This window comes from Aythya ferina (assembly GCF_964211825.1).
Source record: "Aythya ferina genome assembly, chromosome: 2".
Taxonomy (NCBI): Eukaryota; Metazoa; Chordata; class Aves; order Anseriformes; family Anatidae; genus Aythya; species Aythya ferina.
In genome coordinates, this window is record NC_140297.1 from 119,791,802 (window position 1) to 119,819,599 (window position 27,798).

The following is a 27,798-nucleotide window of genomic DNA, read 5'->3' on the forward strand; positions in this document are numbered from 1 at the left end:
TGAAATTAAGTCACATTCTCTCATCACTTTCCCTTCTAAAAAGTGAAGCACAAGAATATGCTTGGTGTTGCAAGCACCTGTAGCCATGCTCATGTGTGTGCAACAAAGCTTTTCATATGCAAAATCCTATATAATCCTTAATCCATTGATGTTTACAGGTGATATCAGGTGCTATAAAATACAGAAAAACGTGATAGCCAAGTAACTTGAGTTAATGTAAATGGAATACAATGGATTTTAGAATGACACCAAAACCACAGCATTTACAAGTATCTTTAATAATCAACAGAAACACTCCATCAAATTCTGAGTTCACCTATTACTGCACTTTTGTTATTAAAATGAAAAATCATTTAATCTTTGATCTGCAATTTTAACACTGCTATTATTCAGCTCCACTAATAACCTTAAGTATCACTTCTCATTAGAGGAGTCTTCTCCCTGCCCTCCCACCTTGTCCCCTTCTTGTGTACCAGTTTTAAAATATAGTCTCAAAAGAGAGAAGTCTACCCAAAACTGCTCCCATACATTTCTTTTATTTACAGTATTAACATTGTTTTGAGAGTTGGTATGTATTCCAGTACTGATAGTCAACAGTTCTCAGGCATTGCCTACAGAACACCAAGTCAAAGCTTTATTAATTTCTCTGGAGACACACAAGTGGATTTATCTTTGCTTTTCCTGTTAAGTGACAAGACTGATAACCCACTAAGAAAACAGAACATTTTTTCTAGGTTGTGACATGGAATGAAAATCCTTTAGTAGCATTCTTTATTATTAGAATAAATACATAAAACAAATCCAATATATTAGCCACATTTTTTTCAGATACATTCAGAATATAACAGGAAGAGATAATAGGCATATTTGTCAGAACTAGCTGAACAAATTTTTACTAAGCCAAAAAACACTGAAGGAAAGTTGGAAAGCTTATGCACTAGCAGCAGGCAAAGACAATGAGATTTGTTTCCTTGGACAATTAATTTAACAATTAAAAGACAAACATATTCTAGTTAGAAGCAGGAACTGCAATGCACTGATGGAAGTGTTTAGCTCCGTGCAGTGGCCGTTTGAGGTTGTTCTGACTGCAATTGCTTTCCAAGGTATTCCCTGAAATACAAAAAAAATAAGTTGAGAAACATTCTGGAGAACGGGGAGGTGGATGGTAGTGGGAATTAGAAAGAGGGAAAAGATTTTTACATTTAGAGCTGTTCTTTCAAATAGAGTCTACTATCATTTGACAGTCACTGGAGCTACTATGACAGTACCCAAGCTTTAGGTATCCAACATCTAATCTTATGAAAATAAGGTATGAATTGAACATCAGCAAAACTCTCTGGAAAAAAAAAAAAAAAAGCCCTCCTGTAACATTCACGAGTCCTGCTAACTGGTACAGAACACCCATGAAGTCCACAGATTTTTCTTGCTGAATATACTTTTTAAATAATTTGCCACAGTCTCTAATGTGTATCTCCTTCATGTGTTCACACAGACGTTTTACAAGTAATACTTTGTCAGTTTAACCCATATGCTAGCAAAGTCTTCCTATAGCTAAAGAGGCACTTAGGAAATTTAATTTCACGTTGGAAGAAATAAAAGGTATTAAAAATCAACACTGCTGTATATGAACAGGTCCTTTGAATTTTTTTCCCCACCTGTTCTGAAGTCTACCTAGGCAGGTATTTTGTATCTGTCCTCTCAACAATTGAATAAACACCAAAGTTTCTTAGCATTTGCCTCAGCAACAATATCAAAATTCTACAGAAAACTGCACAATTCTGAGTCTTCTCATCTTTCGCTGTCTCCAATAAAAGCAGCTCAACACTTCACAGAAGCACAAGGAAGTTAGAAGAGGTCTTTAACAGTAGGTGGGTTGAAATTCATTTTCTATAATAAGCATTAGTAATTGCACTGCTGTACCAGTTGAAAGAGAGGTCTCCAAATCTGTGGAATCTAGGCATTTTTCCACTTGCCAATCACACACTTTGAACCACAGTTTTCCTCACTAAACAGCTGTTTCAACCTATACAAGTTAAGCATTAGAAGCAAAGGAATGATGTTCAGAATTGAGTTTAGAAAATAATTAACTCAGAAGTATGCACTTCTGCTTTAAAAAAATCCTTTTCCTAAAGAAAAAAAATCAGTTCTTATTGCCCATTCCAAAAAATTGCTTTTCAGTTTAGTGTCTTGTTGGTCTGCAATTCCCTATGCATAACAATTTCTATTGCAGAATAAAATTTAGCAACACACCTGTATCACCCAACAGCATTTCTGTTTTAAAGCTAAAAACAGCTAGAAAAGCAAAATTCCTATAAAATACAATACTAGCTTCACACTCTACAAGCAATAATAGTAACATTTGCATGCGGAGCCACACTTGATGTTTTAGCACCTTCCTTCACAGCTTTATCAGGTGTTCCTGCAGAATTGCTGTATTTTAAGGCTAGCACTCAATAGAAATACTTTTGATAGTAATAAATAGGTTATCAGCCTCAAAGCAGAGGCTCCTGATGGCAAAGAAGGAAACAAACTGCTCTCTTATGGTTTGGCAGGACCCAAAATTATACCACCAAAATACATTTGACAGCCATCCAAAACCACAGCCAGCAAGTATGGAATCGCTTCCAAAATCATCAAATCTCCTTCTGCTCCTTCTTTCATTCATGCCTACATGCATGTACCAGTTTTATTTCTTCTCACATCCAAGCCTTGAAAGCAACTAATGCTTGCATGTAGATCTGCTCGCAGCACCACAAGCCTGCCAAGTTATTTATTCTTAAAGCACACATGAACCACTTTGAACATGAATTTCCAAGGTAATTATTTAGAAGTAGGTATTTAGAAGTAGGAAAATCAATCAAGCTAACAATCCTTAGCAGTACAAATTGCAAAGCTTACACCAGTTCAGAAGCATACTCAAGACATAGTAAAATCCAGCCACAGTGCACTGTACTCAGCAAAAATGGCTTTTGAGAAGGCAGAGCAGGAGAATGTTTTATGAGCACTCACTAACATAATCAACCTCCACCTGCTGTTGTTAGAAGTACCAGTTAATCTTCAGTTTATCGCTTCCAAAGTATGTTTTATTGCTTAACCTAGGACCTTTTATCACCTCCCACATACCTTCCACTAAAACTCAAGCTTCAGCAGCCCCCTGTTCTCCCTCCATTAAAATAGATACTGAAATACATGAAGATTTAAGTGTGTGCATGTGTATTTTTTTCCACACATGGGTATTTCATCACATCATGAGATTAAGCATCACTGTAAGCTTCAGTCTTCACACAAGCTGGGCACAAGCGTCCATCATTATGCTCTTACAGATCAAATGTTTAAGATTTGACTTATTCTGCATTTATCCTCAGTTAAATTTTAAAATACAAAATGGGATTTCAGAGCTACTGTTCACACCACAGAATTAAAGTTACCTTTAAGAACACAAGCATTCCAAACACTGCACTGGAAGATCGCATAGAGATGAAAGATGAATAGACCTTGTCAGCAAGGTAACATCACAAAAAATTTAAAGAAGCATCTGACACAGATTAGGGGTGCACACTACAGTGGAAAGTTACAAGGAATTAAAGTGATTTTTGAAATAAGATATACCCATGAATTGGACCACTTCTCCCTATCTTAAACATACTGTTATTCCTTCCTTTCCTTCACAGCTGCAGGAAAAGGCCAATTTTATTTTATTTTTTTTTAAAAAGCATCACAGTCTTTTGCAAGCACATCAAGTTTCTAAGATGGTTATGCTCAGAAGTAAAAAGTATTTGACAGATGAACATGGCAACTACTGGTAGAGGTTTGTGCATGCCTGATCAGCTCATTCTATATACTACCTACATCGTGCTAACATCTGACATAACCAGCTTTTGGGACCCACATACCCATAGTCTTGCATTGCTTGAGTCTTACAAGTTATTGTATGTTTCCCTTCTTATCAGGTCAACCAGATCTTTCTTAAAGAACACACATTGAGTGATTTGCTGAAGATACACAAAATTCAAAGAACAAAGCTGTGGAAAAAAGAGTAAAAACACTGCCAAAATACAAATTCAGTCAATAGTTCTTCCCACTGGAGGGCTGCCTTTTGTCTCAAGTAAGCGCTGCATTATAGCATAAAACACTACACACCTGTCAGAATAGTAAACATTTTCACAATGCACACATGATTTTTCTTTTGAATCATTTAAGGAGATGAAGGGAAATTAAATTCTGCATCCTGGTAATCCAGTAGTACTGAACATGTTTATGTATCACGCTTTATTCCTTAACTGCTGTCCAGAAAGTGAAGGAAAGCTCCTGTGCATTTAATGGTGCTTCAAGTACCTGGAAAATTCTGCCCTTTTCCACATGAAGCCGACTTACCAGTAAGCACATCACTTCAGTACACTCCCCACGCTGGGGCTGCCGAGTATCTACAGAGTTCGCTTCTCATGTATTGAGGGTACCTTGCAGCAGTTCCTCTGAACTTACTCTGAATCAGCACTAGAAACCACCCAACAGAACAAGCAGGCAATTCATCCTCCAGCCAGCATTAATAACCAAGATGTAAAATTAATTGAGCAAAAAGGCCCAAGCACCTCAGAGATTTAAATTTGCAAGTTTAGCACTTTGGAACAACAAGTTCTACTCTTTTTTAGTTTTCATCACACTGGAGCAGAAAGACCTTTATAAAGCATACGAAGCCAATCTAGACAACCTTGCAGTTACAGATAACTGCATTCAAACATGAAACAATCAATTCAACTTCCAAGAGCACAAAATATTACCTCTGCACTGTAGAAGCGTGTCCAAACATGCAAGTTAAGTATATCACTTTGTAGTGACTCAAAAGTCCTCAATAACCCAACTAAAGCTCAGACCAACAAAACTTGAAACTCCACATTTACCCCTCCTTGAAGTGAGGTGTAAATTATATTCCATATGAATCCTTTAATTCACACTAGAGAACCAAGTCCTTATACATTAGCAATTTCCCCTTTTTCAGACCTCATCTTTAAACACAGGTTTTCTAAGGTATCCTAAATGCTTTTTCCAACATGAGAAGGAAAACAGGAGTATACAAGAATTTCTTGCATCTCAAACACTTGTTCTCATTTGTTTCTTAATTCAGTTATGCTCATTTAATTGGTTCTGTTTGCATACAAGAGACACGAACACACTGGAGCCGAGATATACTTAAACATTACAGCAATTGCAACAAATGCTGAAAGGTCATTTGGGAGAAGGCACAAGGAACTGAGCCAACTAGTAAACCAGCAAATCCACCAAGTATGGGGTAAGGAGATAACCACAAACAGGCACGAGAACCAGGCACAAGACTCTGAGAATTTTATACTAATTCTCAGATTCAGCAAAATCATTGTCAACAACAAATAATTTATGATAGGAAATTTTTAAGACACAGACCAGATTTCCAGAGGTCACATGCCAAAAGGAACAAGCTTTGCAGTTTAAGTAGTATTCCTTCTAGGGTTATATTCCAATTTCCAGTCCAGTTTAGTCTTTAAAGGAACACTAATCAGAAACAAAACCACCAGAAAATTACTTTTTTGGTGACATCTTTCCCTATTATTCAGCATAGCACATGAAATTATTTCTTTGAAAAATAAAAAGCAAACTGAGCAGGATGGTCGATATTTGCAAAATATTTTCAGAGTTTCTACTGATGTGGAACAAATATCAAAGTGTGTTTTATAAATGGTGCAAATCTCATGAGAGGAGATATAATCATAAACTGCAAGGTCCTGGAGAGCACATGCACAATACAAACCAGTCTCTAACTATACTGAATGAACCTTTACAAAGACACATTTACATCCAAATGAAAAGATGGAGCACTCATGCTAAATATCAAGTATGCCTATAATTAATTGGATTTTTGCTTAATTTGTCTCACTCTACCTGGCAACCATGCTCTTCAAAAATTATTAATCTTTAATCAGAGAATCTTCTCAATAATAGTTAACTACCTGAAAAGTTTGAGAAGAAATACCATTGATAATGAAGGCCACAGAAGATAAATATGTTTTGGATTTAAGTCTACTGTGTTAAGCATTACATGTCTGAGTGCTTGGAGAAACAAGGGGCAAACTTCATGGCCGCCAGTTAACTATCATCACATCTGCACTTGCTACCAGGAGCAAGTAAGGTACAGAGGCTATCTCAGGGGTTGCATTGGCTTTGGAGAACAAAATTTATGCCTAAGAGAAGAATAATGACATGCTGCGTGTTCAGCGCAGGCTCCAGAACAACAGCTTCTAAATATACCATACTGCAAATTCTAGGCAGTTTCAGATTTATTTTTTTTTTATTACTGTCTCTCTGCACACCTAGTCATTTTAAAAGATGTGAAGCAAGTAATTTTGTCTGGGATGTGCACTCTGAAAATAGCACATGAATCTGTTGCATATTCAAAGCTTACCTGAATGTGTTGCTTCCTTCAGTACGCCATTTGTTAATTTTATTCCCAATACCATACTTGATTGTGCAGAGTATGAGAACAGAGGATGCTGAACAATGGGAGTTCAGATGTGTCACTGATGCACATTGATGCCTATTCATTGAATCACATTTTATTTGAAAAGCCTTTTCATTTGAAAGAGGTTTCTAGCTCAGAGCCCACGCAGGTAAAAGGTCCCTGGGTAGACCAGGCATCACACCTGAGCCCAGAGATGCAATCCCTCACTAGCAGCAGCTCACTACTAAGGCAGGAGTAGAAAGGTGCAGCACAGTTCAGTGCTTTATTCAACGGGAGCGATCGCCGAAGATGCTACCAGTTCAGCCATTACCTTGACTCAGCCAGAGGAAAAACAAGCTTGCAGCCAGATTCACCGTGATTTTAGCACTTGTATGAAAAGTGAAGAAAATTTCACCTATAGGGGTTAAGCTACCACATTTTACTTCAAACTTGCATGAACAAAGAGCACAAGTGGCACTTCTCAGCTCACTGACAATAGGCCAGTTCCTCCCTTGTCATAACAAGTACACCCAGGCAACCTCCACTTGTCAGCCCTCCACCCTCCTTTCTACAGCAGTAGAGCACTCATCTTAGCACACAATCTGTAAAGTTGGGAAAATAAGTCACCTAGGTTGGAAGGGACCTTCAGGATCATCCAGTCCAACCGTTCAAGTGTTATGCTGTGAGGGACATGGTTCGTACGTAGGGATATATGTAAGTCCTGTCACTTTAGAACTTAATTTGGTACTTTTTTATTCTGCATCATAAAAATATCACTCCAGCAATAGGTTCCACAAACCAGTTCCTATCACTAAAATGGTCAAGTTGGGCATTGCCTCTGAACACCATCAAAAACAAAGATGCTCCTCACACACAGAGAAGGCATAAATGGAACAGGACAGCAGAAAAACCCACACTGTTATTCCCACTCCAAACTCCCTCATCTGCCGATAACAGGCTTTCATCAGCAGCAGTGTCAGGACTACGCACACAGTTAAGTGAAATTAAAGCACAGAACAAGTTATCATTTAAAAATATTTAGCAACACTAAAAGAAACCTTCACTACCTGCTTCCTCAAATGCATGACCATTTAACATGCAAACGTAACCAGAATATTTCACCTGAATTTACCTCATCAGGAAAACTGACAGCAGTTGCTGCCTTTGCCAAGGAAGTTTTGCCATTAAACAGAATGCCTGACAGGCTGATTTCTTCCCCATTTATCCCTGACTTAAAATCCCCTAAGGAAAAGCCAGCTGAGCAGCCTGTAATGAACTATTCAAATTACTTAGAAGTTAATTGTCTCCAAGTTGAGGTATTAGCAGCCTAATGACACAGCTGTGTTCTAAGCAGGATGCCACTTCAGCTGCTTCATGACACTCCCACACTCAGGTACAAGAAGTTTGAGGCTTGGTGCAAGCCTTTATTTTCTTGTCCTTCTCTATTAGGCTCCAGATCTAGGAAGAACCACACTGCTGCTGTCATGCACGCATCACAAACAGTAATGCAGGGCTGTACTGCAGAAATTAAATTCAAGGAAAAACAATTGCCTCAAGTGAAATAACTGGAACTCCAAAACATATGGAAGCAAGGTGAAAAACGCTTGTTTCCCCACCTCTGAAGAGCAAGGTAAGCAAAAAATTGACACTGCTAGTTAATCCATATTATGCCAAAACGAAGCTAAACAAGCAGGCACTCCAACTGCACTATGCAGCATTTAAACACTCCAGAACTAAGTTCTCTCTCCTCCCCAAACAAGCTATGAAACTGAAGAGCTCCCATTTCATATCAAAAGCCAAACCTATACCAAGACAAATTTATCTTCCTACTTCCAAACAATGCGTCATTTCTCTAGCACAAACTAATATAATTGCCAAAGTGTTCTCCTTATAATGGATGAGCCAAGGACAAATCACTCCCAGAGACTCTTTCCAACAAGCATTAAAAAATTCCCTTGAGAGGTGACAATACAAATCTGAAAATGGCGCTAACAAATTTTCTATTGACACCTCTGGAGATCTGAAATGAGATTTAACTGCAATCCCTCATTCTCAAGTCTAAAGGTTCACAAGCTGGGAAAGAAAATCAAGGGAGGGATGTATTCACACCATAAAAAGAGCCAAGACTAATCCAGAATAGCAGATTTTATATATTCAAAATTAGTACACGAGTTGAATTAGAGAAAAGCCAGGCTAAGCATCCAGGAAAACTTCCATTGTCAATGAGATACATGCTGGAGAAAGACCAAAGATTAATATTTTTATTACCAGATTTTCAAGGCATCAGAGCACACAGCAATTAAGACCCTGTAGAAGACAAGTTCAGTAACCAGCCCTTCCATGTTGTGATCTCTATATAGCAGTGGAGAATTTATGATACTAGGAATGTTTCAAATATGTCAAAGCAGCATGAAGTAAGAAAAAAAATACTGCTAAAAACAGCCACGCATGGTAGAGTGCAATACATTGCACTGACCCCAGATTAGGTTGTACAACACCACACCTCATCCCCATCTCCACACACTTGGAAATTGAATGTTATTTACCAAAGTCATGCTTACAGGCAGAGAACATTCACTCTGGATTTGTTGTAGTACATGATTTAAATGTTTAAGTGTTTCTCTGTTACAGGAGGCTGCCCATAGTATGAAAGGAAGAAGCAGGACAACATGAATTTTATAATATGCATGAGTTAGAAAACCAAATACTTCAAAAAATGGAGGAAACTAGCACTGTTTTATAGAAGATATTTTTCAGGCAAAGGGGTCAGGAGGCTTCTGTCATCCTTGATAGCCTGTCTTCTACAGAAAGTAGGTCACAATGAACCTTACAGAACATACTTGGGAAAATTCCTGCCCCTTACCACTTTGACACTGTGTTATCATCACTAATCAGCATTTAAAAAAAAAACACAAGAACATCCAATAGAATTTATAGGTAATTCCAACAACCAGTCTTTTAGAATTAAAATGGTTAAGTTCAAAATTAAAATGGATGTTTCTATCTTCACATCTGTGTTCTAATGTATGCTGCACTTCACATCTGTGTTCTAATTCTTCCACACAGAACAGGACCTTTATAGGTGAGGCACTTGAGAGGCGGTGTGACCCACCAGCAAGTTCTGTGGCAGAACACTCCAAGACTTGAAGATTTGTGGAGCTTTATTAGGAAACTAGTTGACAAACAATGAAATGAAAAGCCTCACTTCAAATGCTATTCTAGGCAAATGATGAAAGAGAAACTGCTGAGTGGTTTTCAACTTCAACTAACCAGCCAGCCCAAAAGCCTTTGTATGCCATGGGCTCAAGAAAAACTGCACTTACGTCCCTTAAAATGGAAACAGAAAAATACCAGTGTAAAGAGGCAGAAGAGATCAGAGCAAAGAACAACAGTGCAGGAGAACAGTCAAGCAAGTACTTCGCAAAACAACTGTTACTTAAATATTTGAAATAACAATTCTTATAACAGCCAAGACTAGTAAGTTTGTCAGGATGCCTATGGACATTCTTATCATTTTCAAGACTTTATAGTTTTGCAAGCCTGAATTGCAGCTCATATTAAGCATTAAGCAGTTCAACTAAGTCCAGAATTTCACTAAACCAAATTACTTATTACTTCGGTCCCATAAGGTCAAGCTACAACATTCAATGGCAGTAAAAACATATGGAGAATGTAGCTAAGATCCTACACATCAGCATCACAGACAAGGATTATTGAGTCTGACTCCATATAGGACCACCCAAAAATCAAACCAGATGTCATGGAGTGTTGTCTAAATGCTTCCTGAACTTCAGCAGGCTTGGTGCCTTGACCACTTCCCTGGGGAGCCTGTTCCAGTGCCCAACCACCCTTCTTGGTGAAGAACCTTTTCCTAACTATTCACATCACTCTATCATTTAACAAGTGTAGTTTCATCATATTGAAGTGTTATTCCCACTCACCACCCTTAAAGAAATTGGTTTTCATTTCTCTTTATAGCCCAACATCTGTTAGCAGTATATTAAACAAGCCTCACATACCAGTTGTGAACCATCAGCTTCTGCACAGCCAGTAGCGCATTGTAACGAACTTGTTGGTCCTCGTGATGCATGTGGTTCATTACTAGCTGTTTACCACCAAGTTGTTCAATCACTCTGAAAGACAGAAGAGCAAGTTTTTTCACATTACTTCAGCTTCTGGGTAGCAATGCTATCCAACATTTTCATGTTCAGGGCATTAAAACTTGAAGTAACATACTATTATTTTATTACAAGTATTTACTTCCTAACATACACATCTTATTTGACATGTTACCAATGCAGATCTCTCATACTACCTACTGAAAATTTTTTTTTTTTTTTTTTTTTGGAGAATCCACATCAGAACAGGAGTTTGCTACCCACTACCATAAATTTTGGAATAAAGCAATCATCAAGCAGGGAGCCCTTTTCACAGGAAGGGTGAAAACTTTACGCAGCTTGCTAAAGAACTCAGTATTGCCTTGAGAAGGTTGGCAGGGTACAGCACTATCGCGTATTATTTAGGCGGAGGTAGCAACCTCTATTAATTGATGACATCCAGGTGACCCCCTTTGATTAATAATAAATCTCTAATCCAGTCCAGCACTGCTTACTGTGCTAGGTATATCAATACCTAAAGATCAAGCCTAATCTTCATGGCAGTTATCAACAAACTGGTACTGCTCACAGGGCTTTTTGCCACTCAAGCTATACTGTATCGAGCCACAGTAATTCTTGTACAAAATGCTGAACTGGCTACTAACAGTTACAATTTCCAAGAAAAAAACAGTTTAAGCTGCATCTCTTACCACAGATTTCATAGTAGTCAGCCAGACCTTAATATCTATGCCAAATCCCATACAAAAAGCTGATGAAGCCTTGCGTCATGTCACGAATAAATTGCTTCATAAATAAGTTGGATGGCAACATACTTAATCCTATAAAAGGTTGCATCCAGATGATATTACACGCAGAATTCTAGTCTTTCATAATAGTTTGGAGAAAATTTGCAAGGAATGTGTAAAATGATTACTCACCAAGTTGTACAGTGTTGTTTTGTTTTGTTTAAAAAAAATTGGTTCTCCTACTTATCACTGAGTAGTTAAATATGATTTCTCTGTTAAGAGGCTATCAACAGCATTACTCAACTCAATGCTACCCTGATATTCTAATCTTGCATTAGCTGCCTATTTTTTTTTATTTTTTATTTTTGCAAATTAACACATTACTACTGCATAACACACCATGTTTTTGTAAACTACAAACAAGTATAAAGACAAAGCAGAGATGAAAAAAAACTTATTTCATAACTCAGACAAAAACCATCCTGGAAACCCCAGGGAATATTATTTCCCAAAAGCATTAAAACAAGGGTGTTTCATACAAAAGGCACAGATTGAGAAAAGTGCAGTTGCTTTAAGCCAGAAAATCCTCACCAAGAATTCTCTAAGTTATTAGTAACAAGATGAATTCATCAAACCTTTACTCCTAACTTTGGGTTTCTCACATTTCTATCAAGTTAAACCTAAAACCACTGTACACAAATACAAGACTATGAAATAAAATGAAGACCCTTTTCCTCATTACAAGACTGACTTGAACACTGAATTTCCAGAAAGTTAAAGAAGGTAAAAGGGGCACAAAACTCAAAGCCTTCCTTTTGCAAGGAGCATGCAAGAATCAAATGGAAAGGTCAAATTTGACCTACAATCAAATTGAAGTATTTTAGATGACAGGACAACCCCTGACTTTATGGCTGAGAACATGAAGAGCCCAAGAATGGTGTCACTGCCCTTACACAACACTTCCTAATTGTACAAATCACTTCCCAGCTACATGTTTTAGTCTGAAAGGTAAGCAACTAATGAGGAAGGTTCATAGTAAAGCTTATTGCTTCAATTGCTTCAAGTTCCAAAGCTGCTTAACACTTTTTTTTTTTACCTGCTCAAAAACTTTAAGTTCTTTTCCCTCCCCTCAATTTCTAGCCATTTTTAAGTAAAATACAGCTCAGTTGGCCAGTTACAATCTTTGTACATCTTCTGCAGACTCTTCCCAATAACAACAGTGCAGTACAACAAGACAGGGGCAATTCAAACAAGTTTTCTGGATGCTGAAGAGAGATTTTAATATAGCATATTAAAGGGGGAAGGGGAAAAAAAGATAATGAGAACAGATTAGACTATTAAAACAAAATATATTAATTTGAAACATACAGTACATATCTAAAAGCAGACTAAAGTGAAAAATGGAAAGCAACCAACCTGTCCCTGAACCACGAGCTAAGGAATTGAAAAGCTTGGAGGTGACAATCTTAGACATGAAAAGAAATTTCGGAGTTGAGGTGATTGTAAATAAGCCATATGCAAACTGTAGAGGAGACTGATGTTTGATCTGTGCTTATTTTAATGACAAACACTAATTACATACTTTATTTCTGCTGTTATATTCTCAGCAAATGCATATTACTGACTTATCAGAAGCCCCCAGTGCTTAGTGGCCTTAAGAGTCTGCACTATGATGAACAATTTTAAAGGCAAGTTAAAATTATGTAAGCTGACATCATTAGAGAACAGTCATACAAAAAATGTAGCATTTGACTTAAAAGATATTTTCTTTTGTCAGACAAAGAGGAAGGTTGGTGACCTTTTAACTCCTGAGTCTCTGCTGCACGTAGCTGGTAAACTCAGAAAGTTTCAGGATTTAATCAACCACTTCAACATTCAAAGGCTTAAAGAGGATCCATTTAGAAGACAAGGATAAACACTTAGAAGAAAAATTTACTTAAGATATTTGAATTCTCTCTTCTAAACCATTGAAAAGCATCCATTCTCCCAGTGAGTCACAGAATAAAAGTGTGAAATGTCAACCAAGCACGGGAGCAGTAAATAGCTATATACCGAATACCACTGTGCTAAGGAATGGACTTTTCAATAAGAACTGACACACAGTCCTTTGGTATTTTAAGCTTTTAGCCCTAAAACTGTTTAACTGGAACTCGTTGGATTCCGATGGAATTCCTTAAAAGAAACAGGCATTTTAGTTTGCCCTTCAGAACACAAACCTAAATAATCCAGGTCTGCATGTAGAAAACAGTTGAAGTATTAGAAAATGATAAAAGAACATGGGTTAGAATGGTAGTAAGGACACTTGTCATTTCAAGTGTTCACTCCTTTTGAAGGAGGATACAGTTGTGAATAGGTTTACCAGCCTGGGAGGAAGGTAGCATAGCAGCTGAGCAGAGCTGAGGTCCCACCAGAAGTACATTTTCCCAACCAGAAGCAGAGAAATACAGGTCCTGTTCATCCACTCATTTGACTTCATAGCTTCAGTCCAGCAACTGTACAGCTGTACTAGACCAAGCATTACACTACACTTGAGTATGCATGCAAGCTGCTTAAGGATTATGCAGCTATCTAATAAAATTATTTCAGACAAAGGACAGCTTGAAACAGGAATATTCAGTACTAATCCTTCAGCTTTGCCTCCTTGCAGGCAGCAATATGTTTCCACCTTAGAAAATATATTGCCTCCACTCCAACATCACTTGTCATAAATCTCTTCTGGAAGACACAGGAGCTAATCAGCAAATACACAGCACTTCTCAGTGTAAGTGGAATACTGAACACCTGATTTTTTTCTTAGTAGACACAGTTAACTTGTTCCAATAATCTAAAAATACCTTCAGTTCAAATTGCTTATACAAAGGCTGTGAGTACTTGAGCAAGTCTTTCTAGCATATGGCATCAAGTTGCAGTCTGGTGTTCATGATGCTGCTAATGTCAAGATAGCAGTCTACACAAGAAACGTTCACGCCATTTCCAACAAGCCCAGAAAACCATGCCATCCTCCCTGTTAAACCCTATGCAGAAACCAAAACCTGACGGCTTCATTGCTAGAGAAATTAAGTCACATGTCACCTTGGTGACTGATGAGCATGATTTCTGCAAAACTGAAAGGCCCCTTTCTGTTTCAGCAGTCTCTCTTCATTAGAGATGCAATTATTCAGCAAGTAATTTCTTAGCTCAGAGTTAAGCAAAGCAAATACAGTAGTGTCTGTATATTTTGACTAGAATTCAGGTTTACAATAAATTAACATTTTCAATTAAAATTTATACTTATATAGCCACAAGATGACACAGTAAAAATAACGCAAAAACTGAGTCTGTGCTAACGCCACTGAAGTTACAATGCCAATTGTTTGTGACAAAAATCTTCTTGATGGTTTTAAGTCACAAAATAGACTTAATCCTTGTGGAAATAACCCATCACTATTCTAAGTCCAATATGTATAGTCCAATAGTTACTGAGGGCAAAGGCAACAAGGTAATTAAATAGCTGTTCTAATTTCTTCCCATGCACATCTGCTGCTTTAGTCTGAAAAACTTACTCAAGATTGCTTTAGACATAGGAAAACGCAGACTAGGTCTTTGACTTCATATATTCTAGCATCCCTTAACAGTGGAGAAAACTTATCTGTAAACACCTTCCCAATGAATTACCTTAGTCATCACCTGCAATCCCTATGTAACATTTTAATATAAATTAGAAAAAAATCAGGTGAAGTGTAATAGTAGCCAAGTGTTAAGCATATTGGCCTTTTTCTTACCGTTTCCCACGGGGATAGTGTCGTACATATTCTCCCACATCATGAGCAGCTACAGCCAGCACTTGTGGATCATCCGAAACTTCCAGAAGTTTTGTCAGGATTCTAGGAAAAACAAGTCCCATGAACTTTTTTCAAATGTGTCATCGCATTTAAAACAATAGAGACCTGGCTTTCATTAACAGATAAAAAGTATTTACTAAATTCCAAACAAGTCCAGCATCACTTGCTTAAGAAGTCAGTCATAGCTGAAGGCAGAAAGAACAGTGAGTTTGACAGTAAGTTGAAGTATATTAGAGTTAGAAAAAGAGTAAGATGGTAGATAAAGGAAAATAAAGTGACGGGGCTTGAAGCGAAAAGAGAATTGTTTGTCAAATGCCTTACAACATAAGAGAAATTCTTAGATAAAAGAATCTCTCCACATTTTTGTTTTTGCTGTTGTGTTGTTTTTTTTTGAAGGAACTATTGTAGATCACTGTCTTTGTGTTAGTACAAGTACAATACATCTAGCTAAACTATCCCAAAATCTGGAGAGAAGAACAGAGCAAAGTATTTCCTGTAGTAACTACAATACTAAATCTCAACATTATATTCATGTTGCAGTTGGCAGCAGCTCTTTTTTTTTTTTGTCTGCAATACTGAATATTTAAGAACATGCCCTCAACGTGACTTATCAGACTGGGCTTCATGAAGTCTCAGTGCGGACTAAAATGCACCTAAATTTCAGAATCAGTACATTCACTGTCTTCCAATATCATGCATATTTCACTTGACCTCCTGCCTGCTGTTAGGTCTTGCACTCATTAGTGAACACCAAACAGAAAGATGGCCACATACTATCAGTTAATGACAACAAAATTAGACAACTAACAGCTCCCACAGAAGTTTAAAACCCAGACACCTTTTGAGTACATGCTTCCAGAAGTCAGCAAATAAGTCCTTGACCACAATAAGAATAAACTTAAGCTTCAGCTTCACTTCATCTAACAAACTTACACCAAACTGTGTCCCAAGTAAAAACAGACTATATATCTCAGTAACACTGATTTTCCATGAAATAGTACCACTACTTTCGACTCCCAACTACTCAAGAGAAAAGCTGATTGCTCATATCAATGACAAGACAAAACACAATTACAATTAGCATAATTAAAAATGTTTTTAACATGTCTATTATTATAGCTGTTTTTCAAGTGCAGGCATTAAAAGATTCAACTGTACACATCTGCAGCTGGGTTAAGCTAGAGATATTCCCTCTATCATCAATACATTTTGACCAGTAGAAGCAAATAACTAATTCAGCTTTTGAAAAAAATTAGAAAAAGTACTAAGGACCATCCGTTCTAACAACAGAAAGATGCTCTGACTTGCATCTCATTCTACACAATCACACAAATAAAGCATTAAATACAGGCTCAGTTCAATATTGAAAATATTAAAGAATGATATAATTCAAGACTTGAAAACCTACTTGAGTAGTTCATAGTTCTTCTCATTTAATCTTACAGCGTTCTCCCGCCAAAACTTTTCAGACTTGTGCACAGGACTCCACTCCAGCCTTCCCGACTTGAGCTCGGAACTGTACTCATCGAAGGAGCTGCAGAACAAAAGACCTGAATGAAATACTGGCTATGTTGCCACAAATAGAGTCTGAACCATACACCGAAGCCTGTGCCTAGCAAGACAGAGCTGGAGCACAATTTGTTATGATACATTTAACACAATTGGAAGACTGCTGTCATCAGCGCATGAGAACTGCTCCCTGTCTCAGAGTTCAGCTGAAAAATACAAAAAGGCATGAAAGGTAAGAGAAAAATGCCCTCCATCCACTCCAAAACAGGAATCCTGAAGAAAAAACACGTAACACTACACTTTTGGGAATCTGTCGTCTGTTTTGCATGGTTTCTGTTTTAACTTCCCTAATCAAGGATCCTGGTCCTTATCTTTCATAGAATCAAACTTTTGATAGCAACTACAACACAGTTCAATTTACACACAAGAGCAAGAATTAGGTAAGCACTAGCAAAAATTTGAGTTAACCTGGACAGCAAGATGTATGCTAATTAGTTTTTAGCTTAGATTAGAACTCCTATAAACCCCTTCTGAAGTTGTTTTCACATAATTATCAGTTAAGAAGATTATATATCCAGAAGTGAAAATTTATTTTCTATTCAGCCAGCATATACTCATTTCGAATAGGAAACTTTTATAGATAGAGAATGTACGAAGATTCTGGTTATCAGCTATCATTTAAGTATCATAATTCCATATATTATACAGCTTTAAAGAAAGAAGTTTTTTTGTTTGTTTGTTTTTACAAACACTCATATAATTACACTTTTTGAGAAGTTCCTACTTAAAACATACCTAAGGTCTTGCACGCTCTCACCAAGCTTGTCCAGTAGAAACTTGATATCTTCACTTATGTCTTCATCATCATATTTCTGCTGATCCAAATTCTCTAGCTGCTTTAAGACTTTACACTGAATCATGGCAAGAGCATACTCTTGGCGAGTTTCTCTCTCAGTCGATTTCTCCAGCAAATTCTAGAAAAACAAAAGGTTGTTTTTTGTTTTTAAGGACAGACTGTTTTGACCGACTAGTACCATTGAGAAATTCTTATTGGAACAATTTATTTTAATAAGTGACCATTAGGCAGAATTGAGCAATTCCTGAAATAATGTCTCCAAAGAAGTACGACTTTACCAAACAATAGCTGCTTTACACCTACATTTAGCGGTGTCACCTAGGGCAGACATTGCTACACAGGAGTATTCACGTGTGTCACTCTAGCAGACCAAGAGGAATTTTAAACAAAAAAAAAATAGGCTCTAGCTTGCAAGAGCAAAGTAATGCAACCATGCAAGATGAAAAGCACAAGTACCACTGCATTCAAGTTTGGGTTACTCAGACTCTTTTCTTCCTAGATGGTATGCTACCTTAAATATAAGAAAGTATTAATTACCTGTTTTTTTTTTTTCCATTTTCCATGTTAAATTGGGCTGACTAGAAAGACTATTCAAAGAAAAAGGACACACTTAAATACCCCAAATCCCAGAAACTCTACCATGAACAATTGGTTTTATCTGGAATTATCGTTTTAGCTTTGGGTGCAACATCGGTACAGAGCATGAAAGCCTTTTTAAGAAAAAAAAAGGAGTCATCTTTCTATCTAAAAAGCTAGCATCTGGATTAGATCAGCTTCTTTTGAAATTGGGAACATTCTATGTATTTTTATTCAAAGAGATGCTTATTGGTAAGACTGGAATTAGAAGCACAGAATGTAATAGTCAAGTTCCAATGTCATTTATTCATTACGTTTCTACTCAATCAGCTTCAAATTACATTGTTCAGAGCTAGCCACCTACATTTTCCACAAGATAAATTCCATGTAAAAGATGCTGTCCTTAGCAAACAGAAGGTATGTCCATATAAATAAGCCTTAACACCTACCAGAAATAAGCTATGCAACCACACAGAAGAAATTAGCCTGCATCACTAGTTATATCACAGAACCCCTATACTTAAGTTATTAGTAAGGTAGAACACTGAAAAGAACTACTAAAATTTGCCTATTGAAAGTAAGTCGTATTACTGCTTTTAAAGTTAATTGTATGTGGCCATTAATGTGTGGAAAAAGATGCATTTCTATTTCAGCAAAAGAAGGTAATTTACACAAAGTAATGCAAAATTACCTACTTAGAGTTGTAAGTGCTAACAAAAGAACAAATCATGGACCTTGAACTTAAATTTTGTCTTTTAAGGAGCAGGTATATAAAGTTTCCAAAGAGATACATAGACAGCTACTCCAAATACTATTACATAACTCATACCAAAGAGCAGTATTCAAGCTTTTTATAGTGAAAGGATGTATTAGGAAAATACAAACATATGACTAAGTAGAATGGATCACTGAACTATTCACTGATAAGTTTCACAGTACAAAATGAGTCACAGCTACGAGAGGGGCATAAAACGCAATGAAATCAAAGAAATACAGAAAACAAGGAAAAAAAATTAATAGGTAAACAGAGAAACTAAATGATATAACATAGACAGTTGCTTTACAGATAAAAATATAATTACATACTTCATATAACTAACTTACCAAAGAGGTAAACCAGAACAAATTAGAAGTCAGACAGTAAAGAAAATGTACTCAAGTCGTTAAGCCTCATGGCAAGCCTTTGGCAGGACAGCAGGCATGATTTGGAGAATTCTCAAGCCTACTTCTTTATACAGATCACACCCACGACCCCCAAAACTAATACTGCAACCTCTCACACAGAAAAAGGTCTATTTTGCCTCCACTACCTATTTTAACTTTGCTTCAGAATTCACAGTTCTAACATCTAATTTCTAATCTGTATTTCCTGGCAGCCAGTTTAAAACCTCATGCTCATGCTACCACTTACCTTCAGTGTTGGGAAAAAGAAAACAGCCAATTTTCCCTGAAGCCTGTAACAGAACCATCTTATTCTTTCTCAGCCTTTATTTATTAAAAAAGCTTCTCTTGATTTTTGTCTTGTCTTGCAAAACACACCAACCCTAAGAACTAGAAGTTTTTTCTCCTGTTTATAACTTCAAGAATTGGAAGAAGTTGAAAATGAACTGCTGAGCCCCTCAATTTTTTTTTTTTATTTTTTTTTTAGAAGTTGTCTTGCTGTAGCTCCCTGCCTAATCCTAGCGTCAAGGCCCTAAAGCACACTAGAACATCTAAAGAGATGGATACAGTAAGAATAGTCCAACTGGATACCTCACATCACTGACCTCCTTTAATAGGATAAAAATCATGTTCCTATAATCTGCCTCATCCAGTTTTTCAAGTGACAGATGCTTTTGGTTAGAGAGACCATTTAAGTCATAGATTGAGCACCTTCACACAGCTAGTTACAGCTGATCAGCAAGTCAGTAAGCAACAACTACCCTCTCCTCGTCCAAATTTGTCTTCAACAAATCCTCATTCATCTTGACAGAGTAACCAAGACAAGGGTTTTGGACTAGGAGATAGAATTCAAGTCAAAGAGCTACATGATTAAAATATATTAAAATATATTAATTTTAATTCCTTCATAAGGCAGAAATGTATCAGATATTAATGAACTCCAGTCTTTTAGACTAGGACCAGCAGAAAAAAGTATCTTGAACTCAAGCAGCCTGCACTAAGAAAATTTTTATCGATCTCATTTTAAGAGACTGAACAATAGTCATTACCCACAGCAGCATGTCTACTACCAAAACTCAGCTCACACAAAAAGGGACAATTAAGCTTTCATTCCAGGATACCTAATGCCTAACAGAAACAGCTGTGCATCAGCAGCATCTAACATCTGCTCACCTGAGAGAAGATTGCAGTCCAAAGACACTTACCCGAAATGCTGCAAGGATGATTCTAGTCACTTTCTCTTTGACTGACTCCTGAAGAATATCCGACAGCACTGGAACAATATTATACCGGCGGAGATATTCACACATTTGAGGGCTAAACGCCAACAGCCACACGCAGAAAATCATCTGATACTGGAGCTGGAAGCCACATTTGTTGCTCAAGACTCCCATGATACTGAAAAATTAACAGAAGTGTAATTTGATTTTAAATTAACTGCATACATTGTATTGTTCTGCACAGAAACATGAAAATAAATGTCTAACAGGAACTTATTGGAAAGCGCTGCTGAGATGAGTATGCAACCCACTTCACAGTATCCTGCACCAGTATTTATCATTGCATGAGCAGCTTGTTCAGAAAGCCATCTTTAAAAAATATGCTTATTTCCTCCTCAGCCATAAAGAAGCTTTTCCAATTTGAACTACGGTGGTAGCGTATCCACCTTCAAGTTTACTTTTTCCAGTGCGAAGTTTAGAGCATTATATGTCATTCCAGGAGAAACAGAGCTGCTTTTTCAGTTGAGAAAGAAGAGTAAAAAGGCAGAACAAAATCTACAAGGATTGAATTTGTTCCTGTAATTGTATTTCTCCATCTAACATCTGAATTGAGCTGAAGTAATCACTAGTTAACATGTGAGTTTTCAGGAAAAAAAGGTTATAGGTGTAACAGGACAAACATACAGAGTATAACCAGAGAAGAAATGGTATCACAAGACCTCTGAGGAAAAGAATTATACAGAAGCTTTGTTCAGCTCAACTTTTGAAAATTTAAAAAGCAATTTACAAGTGCATTCCAAATAAACGCTAACCCAATTAAAAATTACTTTCAAAACTTCTCAAAAGTGAAACAAGGTTGAAATGTAGACTTACTGTAACACTTCAATAGTTTATTGTATCAGCTTCCTTAGTGAAAAATTTTGTTTCAGTAGCATCATCTTGACACATCTTTTGACCTTTCATTTTAAAATTAGAATAGTTCAGTTGAAAGGGACCTACAAAAATCATCTAGTGCATCTGCCTGACCTCTTCAGACATAACCAAAAGTTAAAGCATATCATTAAGGGCAGTAACCAAATGCCTCTTGAACACTGACAAGCACAGGGCATCAACCTCCTCACCAGGAAGCCTGTTCCAGTGTTTGACCACCCTCATGATAAAGCCATTTTTTCCTAACATCCAGTCTGACCCTCCCCTGGCGCAGCTCTGTGCCATTCCCAATCATCCTGTCTTCAGTTCCCAGGGAGCAGAGGCCAGCACCTCCCTCTGCTTCCCCTCCTCAGGAAGCTGCAGGGAGCAGTGGGGTGACCTCTAGTCCTCCTTTTCTCTGGACAGGACAATCCAAGCATCCCCAGCCTCTCCACACAGGACGTGCCCTTTACCATCCTTTTTACCAGCTTTGTTGCCCACCTCTGGATGCTTCAAGTACCTGAACATCCCTTTATATTCTGGAGCCCAGAACTGCACAGAATATTCAAGGCGAGGCCATATCAACACTAAACTAAAGTGGGAGAACCACTTTTTTGGACCAGATTGCTATTCTTAATGCATCCCAAAGTAAGGTTTGTCTTCTCAGCTGCCAAAGCATGCTGCTGGCTCACATTGAGCCTGCTGTTGACCAGCACCCCAGGTCCCTCTCCACAGGGCCACTCCCCAGTCACATTTCCCATCCTGCAGCTGTGTCAGGCATCACAAGTGCAGAACCCAGCTTTTAACCCTCGCCAAATTTCATACCACCAATGACTGCCCAAAATAATTTTACTGAACACTTTGACTTTTCTCCAGCTCAGAGAACAGTGCCATTTTTTCTTAAAATGAAAACTGTATAGCCACTGTCCCCAACAGACATACATGATAGAAAAGTTATTTACAACTTTTAAAGATGAGTGATACCATCCTAGCCTCATGCAAAACTAATTGTGAAGTAAATTTGAACTAAGGTCTATTTGAAGCCATATATAAAATAAAAAAGACATGGGATCTTAGCTCTAGAACATATTTCTTAGTTTCTCCTTTAAATAATTCCAGTATATTAGTGAATTTCAAACTGAAAGACAATGATGATAATTAACAGAAAATTATTTCTTCGGTTTTTGTTGTAACAAGTAAAAAAAAAAAAAATCAAAGCATCTTCAGCTGAAGGCAGTCAGCAGGTCTATTACCCTTCAAATATTTATGTATACTCCATGAAGAGTAAAGCAGCATTAAGGCCTCACATTGGTACCCACATCTGCAGTTTGTCTGGCTGTATGAATTTTTTAACACAAATACGTTTTGTACTCCAACAAAGAAGCTGTCTTTTGCAAGAGAATTCTATTCCGAAAGAAGTCATTGGGGAAAATGCTATTGTAAGGTCAAGTATATCCAAATAAAGTTAAAAAAAAAAAAAAAAAAAGCTCACCAGTTTACCCCATCTGCTTCTACCCATGCAAAGCGATATTCGTTGACCCTTAGCATCAGCTGCAGGCATCCAGCAACGCACTGCACGTACTGGGAGCTCTGGGTGGAAAGAAGAACACATCACTTCTTACAAGAAGAGTTAGGTGGCGAAGGCTAAAGCTCAGTTTCCAAGCTAGGCTCTACTGGCATATTTCAGTACACTTTTCTTCAGCAACACTTGTGAGTTAAAAAAGGCTCACCCATATAATGCTTTCCAAGCCCCTATTTAAATTTAAAAAAAAAAAGGACAAGAAAAGGAAAGGTGGGAAGCAAAATACAAACAGAAGCATTTTGAATAGGAAAGAAGTGTTATGCAAGCAATGCCATTTTACCATGCCAGCAGTAGATTATGGATAGCTCATTTGAACGTGCCTTCTTTTAGCACATATGAAGGCTACCTTCTGTTTGATTATAGTGCCAGAGCCATTTGATCAACTGAATCAATTACTACTCTATAGAGCATAGCAGAAAATAAATCAGCCAACTTTTACAGAGCCTGGTTAAGTCTGCTGGAGGCCTTTGTAGTCAAAGGAACTGAGCTCAGTTTCTTCCCATTTCCATTCTTGACTCAGAGCAGCAGCGATGCCATTACAGCTTTATGTTTTCCTATGCATGTGCCACAGAGGACCACGCTCACCATAACGAGATGTGTATTTACACAAAAAAGATAACATTAGGAAGATGAGTACACAAAACCATCCTCAAACTTTAGCCCTGCATTTTAATTTTTTCTGTATTCATTGAAGTCTTAGCACATAACACTGTGCCAAGAAAAGAAAAATGAGTAAAACTTTCACATCAGAAAAATGCTGTGAGATGCATCGCTGAATTCCATTTTCATCCAAATTCCTTTATGAACTGTCACAGACTTAATCATTAAACAGCTTTCTAACTCTAAATGTACATATTTTTCATGTAGTAACAAGATCAGCTGAAATTCAAAAATGCTTTTTTGGTCATTAAAAAGAAAGATCAAGGTATTACAGAAGTGGCATTTTATTCTCCCTTCGTGCTCAGATTCTGGTATTATCTTCGCTAACACTCAGACACCCTGCAGATAAAATATTTTTTCCTATAAGCCTTTTTCTTTATTAAGTGTCTTAAAAGTCTCATGGTAGATCAGTCACATAACTCAAGGTCAAACCTTTCAAACATTTACTGGAAGAAATAAATCAGGCCAGCCCATAGGAAAATAAGATAAAATAAACAGAACAGTATCTGATGAGGGTCACAGAATGAATTTATCCTTATTTTTAAGACCTTTTTGTAAAAAGTGATTCCAAACACCTAGATCCAAATCAAATAACATTTATTTCACTGGATAGCTATTTGCTCTCACATTTTCATGCAAATTATATAGTATAAACACAAACACTTCTGCCCCAAGTAATGTATTAACTTATCTGCATCACCAACCTGTGTACTACTGAACTTCTTAAGGCATTCTCTTACAACCCTATTACAATTGAAATTTCTGAGGTCCCAGACATCACTTCCAATCTAAAATTTTACAATTGCATCACCAGTTTACTCTGATATAAATTAGTTAGGACCTGCTTGGAAACGTAACCCAAGCAAGATCTGAAATCAGAAACAAAATCAACAGCAAACTTGCCCAACTTAATTATCCTGGAACATATTTGTACCATCAGTTCTGCTGCTTTGGGACCCTGCAGTGGTACATCCATGCAGTGCTAAAGCACAATGAACACATTTCTAACCAAACTGGAACTGCTAAACAGCTCTGCAGCAAGTGGTATGGCGTGCAATAGAACTATTTACTGTCATATGGCCATATGACAGAGCCTAACACAACCTAACAGTATGGGACATTGAACTACACACAACCTACTGAAATACTTCAGCTACCACTCTTAGGTTGTAATTTCCCCCCTACCTATGGCCATATATAGCAGTCTTTCATCTTTACTATTTTAAATCCCGGTCAGGTGGTAATTTAAGAGGCTTTTCTCTACAGGAAGCTAATGCTTTAAAGCTATGACTGCTTTTAGAAAGGAAACAAATTCCAGGCTCATATTTAAGTCTTCTGAAAGACTACAAACACTTTCAGGTTACAAGAGGAACAAAACCCACACAATCCCGCTCCACATTCAAAAGGCAAAATAAACTGCCTCGCTGCACCACAACAAAGATGAAAATCAAGTGTTATCATCACTTGCATTTGCTATATTGCCTAAATTCATCTTGGAGCCTAATACCCATTATAGCCACAAGAAATTTAATGTAAATGAATACTGATGAGAAAAGAACAATCCACTTTCCCCTGAATTCAGGCTATTCAAATATGAACAGTTTATAGCTTCAAAAGCACTCTTGCAATTTCATGCTACAGAAGTTTCTGGGGCAATGTTTGCTTTAACAGTTGATGTGCTGTAAGTTCTGCACATTACAAGACCCAGAAACTTCATACCTTGTCTCATATTAGTCAGACAGTTTGGTGCTAAACAGCATCGTTCAAATATTAGATGAATTTGCCCACCATTCCTTCAAGTTTTATCAATAAGGATACCAGATACATCTACAGTTTTCACAACCCAATCCAACTTTGGAAATACATACTTCCACTGCCAGCATTTTCTGTGAAACCGGTGATTTTAAAAATACTTTTGTTTCTTGGCGCCATCACCTGGCACTCTGTTGTTGTACAGTTCCATTTGAAGCATTTTCTTTATTATGGATATCAGAACACCTCTGCACCTTAATCCAAGGAGTGGTTATCACCTGCCTTATACAGCAGATTGACAAGCTCGAAAGAAACACTCACATCACTTGTGGAGACTGCTCCTGCTTCCACAGAACCACGTAACTTCTAGGGAAAAAAAAAAAAGTGTAAAATCAGAGCTGTCCTTCACACATACAGAAAGGCTGTTCCCAACACTGCTTCAATTTTCCCATCCCTCTAGTCATAAGATGTTAAGAATTTATTAGATATTTTTTCTGGTTAATATATTATGATAATATATTGTATTTCTTTCACACACACCATCATGTCTAGAGGAATATGCTTATCGTGGCATGCCACAATTTCATTTTTTTTCCTTTTTAGCTTAAGCATAGATTTAAGACTTTTATCCACCATTATCTTTGGATTCAAAAGCTCTTTTGAATCTTTCTGTAAGAAATTCTAAGATTCTTTCAGAGAAAAACAGAATTCTTAATAAAACTACAATTAGGAAACCTATGCAAAAATACACTGTTACTAAACATACTGAATTATGTTTCTCTGTTCTCTGTAATCTACTTCTGTTTTGGCACTACCTTAGAGAATGATGAATCACTAGGTTTTGATAAGGACTGAGGTGAAGAAACAGGTAAACCTCAAAACAGGAGGCAAAGGAGGAAGATTCATATCTGAAGGACATGCCAGCAGGAAGCAGGAGGTAATGCCATACAAGTTCTGTCCAAATAAATCAGGATTTATTTAGTTTCAACTGGCAACTACAAAAAGACTTATAGTAAACTGGAAAAAAGTTTCCACATTCAATTCCTGTTGCCATGGGATTTTTCCTTCCTAGAAACAAGCTAGGAGAAGCAAAACAATGCAGTGAGACAGAAAACCGTCATGGTTCCTTACTGCCCAGTAGACAACGTACAGTAACCAACAGAAAAATCAAGTCTTATTTTTTAATTTTAATTCAAACTTTTAAATGTAGAGTCACTGTAAAGCTTAAACAGAAGTAGCTTTTTACCTGTGAACTTAGCTGAGTTTTAATCCAGTTGAAATAGTAATTCAAGTCACTGCCCTCCATAAGTTCTCTCCCCCAAGCAGCCAGTTTGGCAATAATTCTTGCAGCCTGAAAGAGAATGGAATTAACAGATTCTCAAATCCAATAGTTTCAGTATTCAATGTCAGAGAACAGTCCTACCAGCTCCAGAAATCAAGTTTAGGTAAAGGATGGCCCCTTACATGGAAAACAGGTTTCTATCTCTGTGCCTAGCAACTTCACCTTTCTTTTGCTTCTACTTCCTAGTAACTGGTGCAATTTCACAAGGTTATCAGATAGCCATAGCTGCTGAAGTTCACAAAGATCCAAAGAACTCAGAATGGGCCTATCAGTGGGCTATGCCTGCAGGATTCTACTACAGTCAGAAATCCACCAGCAGTAAGACACTTAATGATCTAAGACATACATGAGCAAGCTTACTTTAAGCAAATGTCAACACAAATTTAATAGTTGGCAACCATGTATTTTGTACTTAAGTTCAAGCAAGTCATTTTCAAGATGGAAGAAGGTTCCAACCTACAGAAAGAAAAACAGAACCAGAAGGAAAGCTGGAACTTAAGAATGAAGTTGAGACATAAAAATGGTGCCAGACTAAGAGTTTTCATTAAGTCTACAGCATAAGACTACACACAATGAATCAGAGGAGTGCATTTCTATGCCAGCCTTCTCAAATTATTTTAAAGTAACTATGTGCTACAGCCTGCAGCATATAAGCAGAAATATCTGAGCTAACTTATACATAAAGAAACAGTCTAAAAAAATTACTGAAGCAGGTGTTAGTTTACCTGCATACAGCTCCATGATGCAGCGGGAAGTCTATTGCAGGGCCCTTGCCACTGTACTGCAATGGACCTAATTTTCTTCATAGCAGCCCACATGGTGCCATGTTTTAGGCTGGTGACCAAAACAGCTGCTAACACACCAGTGTTGTAGATATTGCCAAACGGTGCTTGCACAACACCAAGGCTGCCTCTGTTTCTCACTTGGCGTTCGCAGCAAGTAGGCTGGACAGAGGGGCAAGAGACACAGCAAGGACATCTGACCTGAACTCAAACAGCTATGTTCTGAGTTAAGTGTTCAAGGCCAGGCTGGATGGGGCTTTCAGCAACCTGGGCTAGTGGAAGGTGTCCCTGCCTGTGACAGGGGTTGGAACTGGGT

General features: G+C 37.5%; 1 protein-coding gene across 2 annotated transcripts in view; it reads right to left on the minus strand.

Annotated features, from left to right (window-relative positions):
• Nucleotides 1-259: 259 nt before the first annotated feature.
• The window catches only part of ATP6V1H (ATPase H+ transporting V1 subunit H), a 39,927-nt gene continuing 12,388 nt past the window's right edge, over nucleotides 260-27,798 (minus strand). For both annotated transcript variants that reach the window (XM_084511870.1, XM_084511871.1), the window contains exons 6-14: nucleotides 26,605-26,709; nucleotides 25,680-25,724; nucleotides 22,857-22,954; nucleotides 20,441-20,633; nucleotides 17,438-17,616; nucleotides 16,542-16,667; nucleotides 15,074-15,175; nucleotides 10,489-10,602; nucleotides 260-1,110 (exon numbers count right to left, since the gene is read on the minus strand). In XM_084511870.1, coding sequence (XP_084367996.1) covers nucleotides 1,050-1,110; nucleotides 10,489-10,602; nucleotides 15,074-15,175; nucleotides 16,542-16,667; nucleotides 17,438-17,616; nucleotides 20,441-20,633; nucleotides 22,857-22,954; nucleotides 25,680-25,724; nucleotides 26,605-26,709 — 1,023 coding nt within the window. In that variant the 3' untranslated portion in view covers nucleotides 260-1,049. The remainder of the gene's footprint in view (nucleotides 1,111-10,488; nucleotides 10,603-15,073; nucleotides 15,176-16,541; nucleotides 16,668-17,437; nucleotides 17,617-20,440; nucleotides 20,634-22,856; nucleotides 22,955-25,679; nucleotides 25,725-26,604; nucleotides 26,710-27,798) is intronic.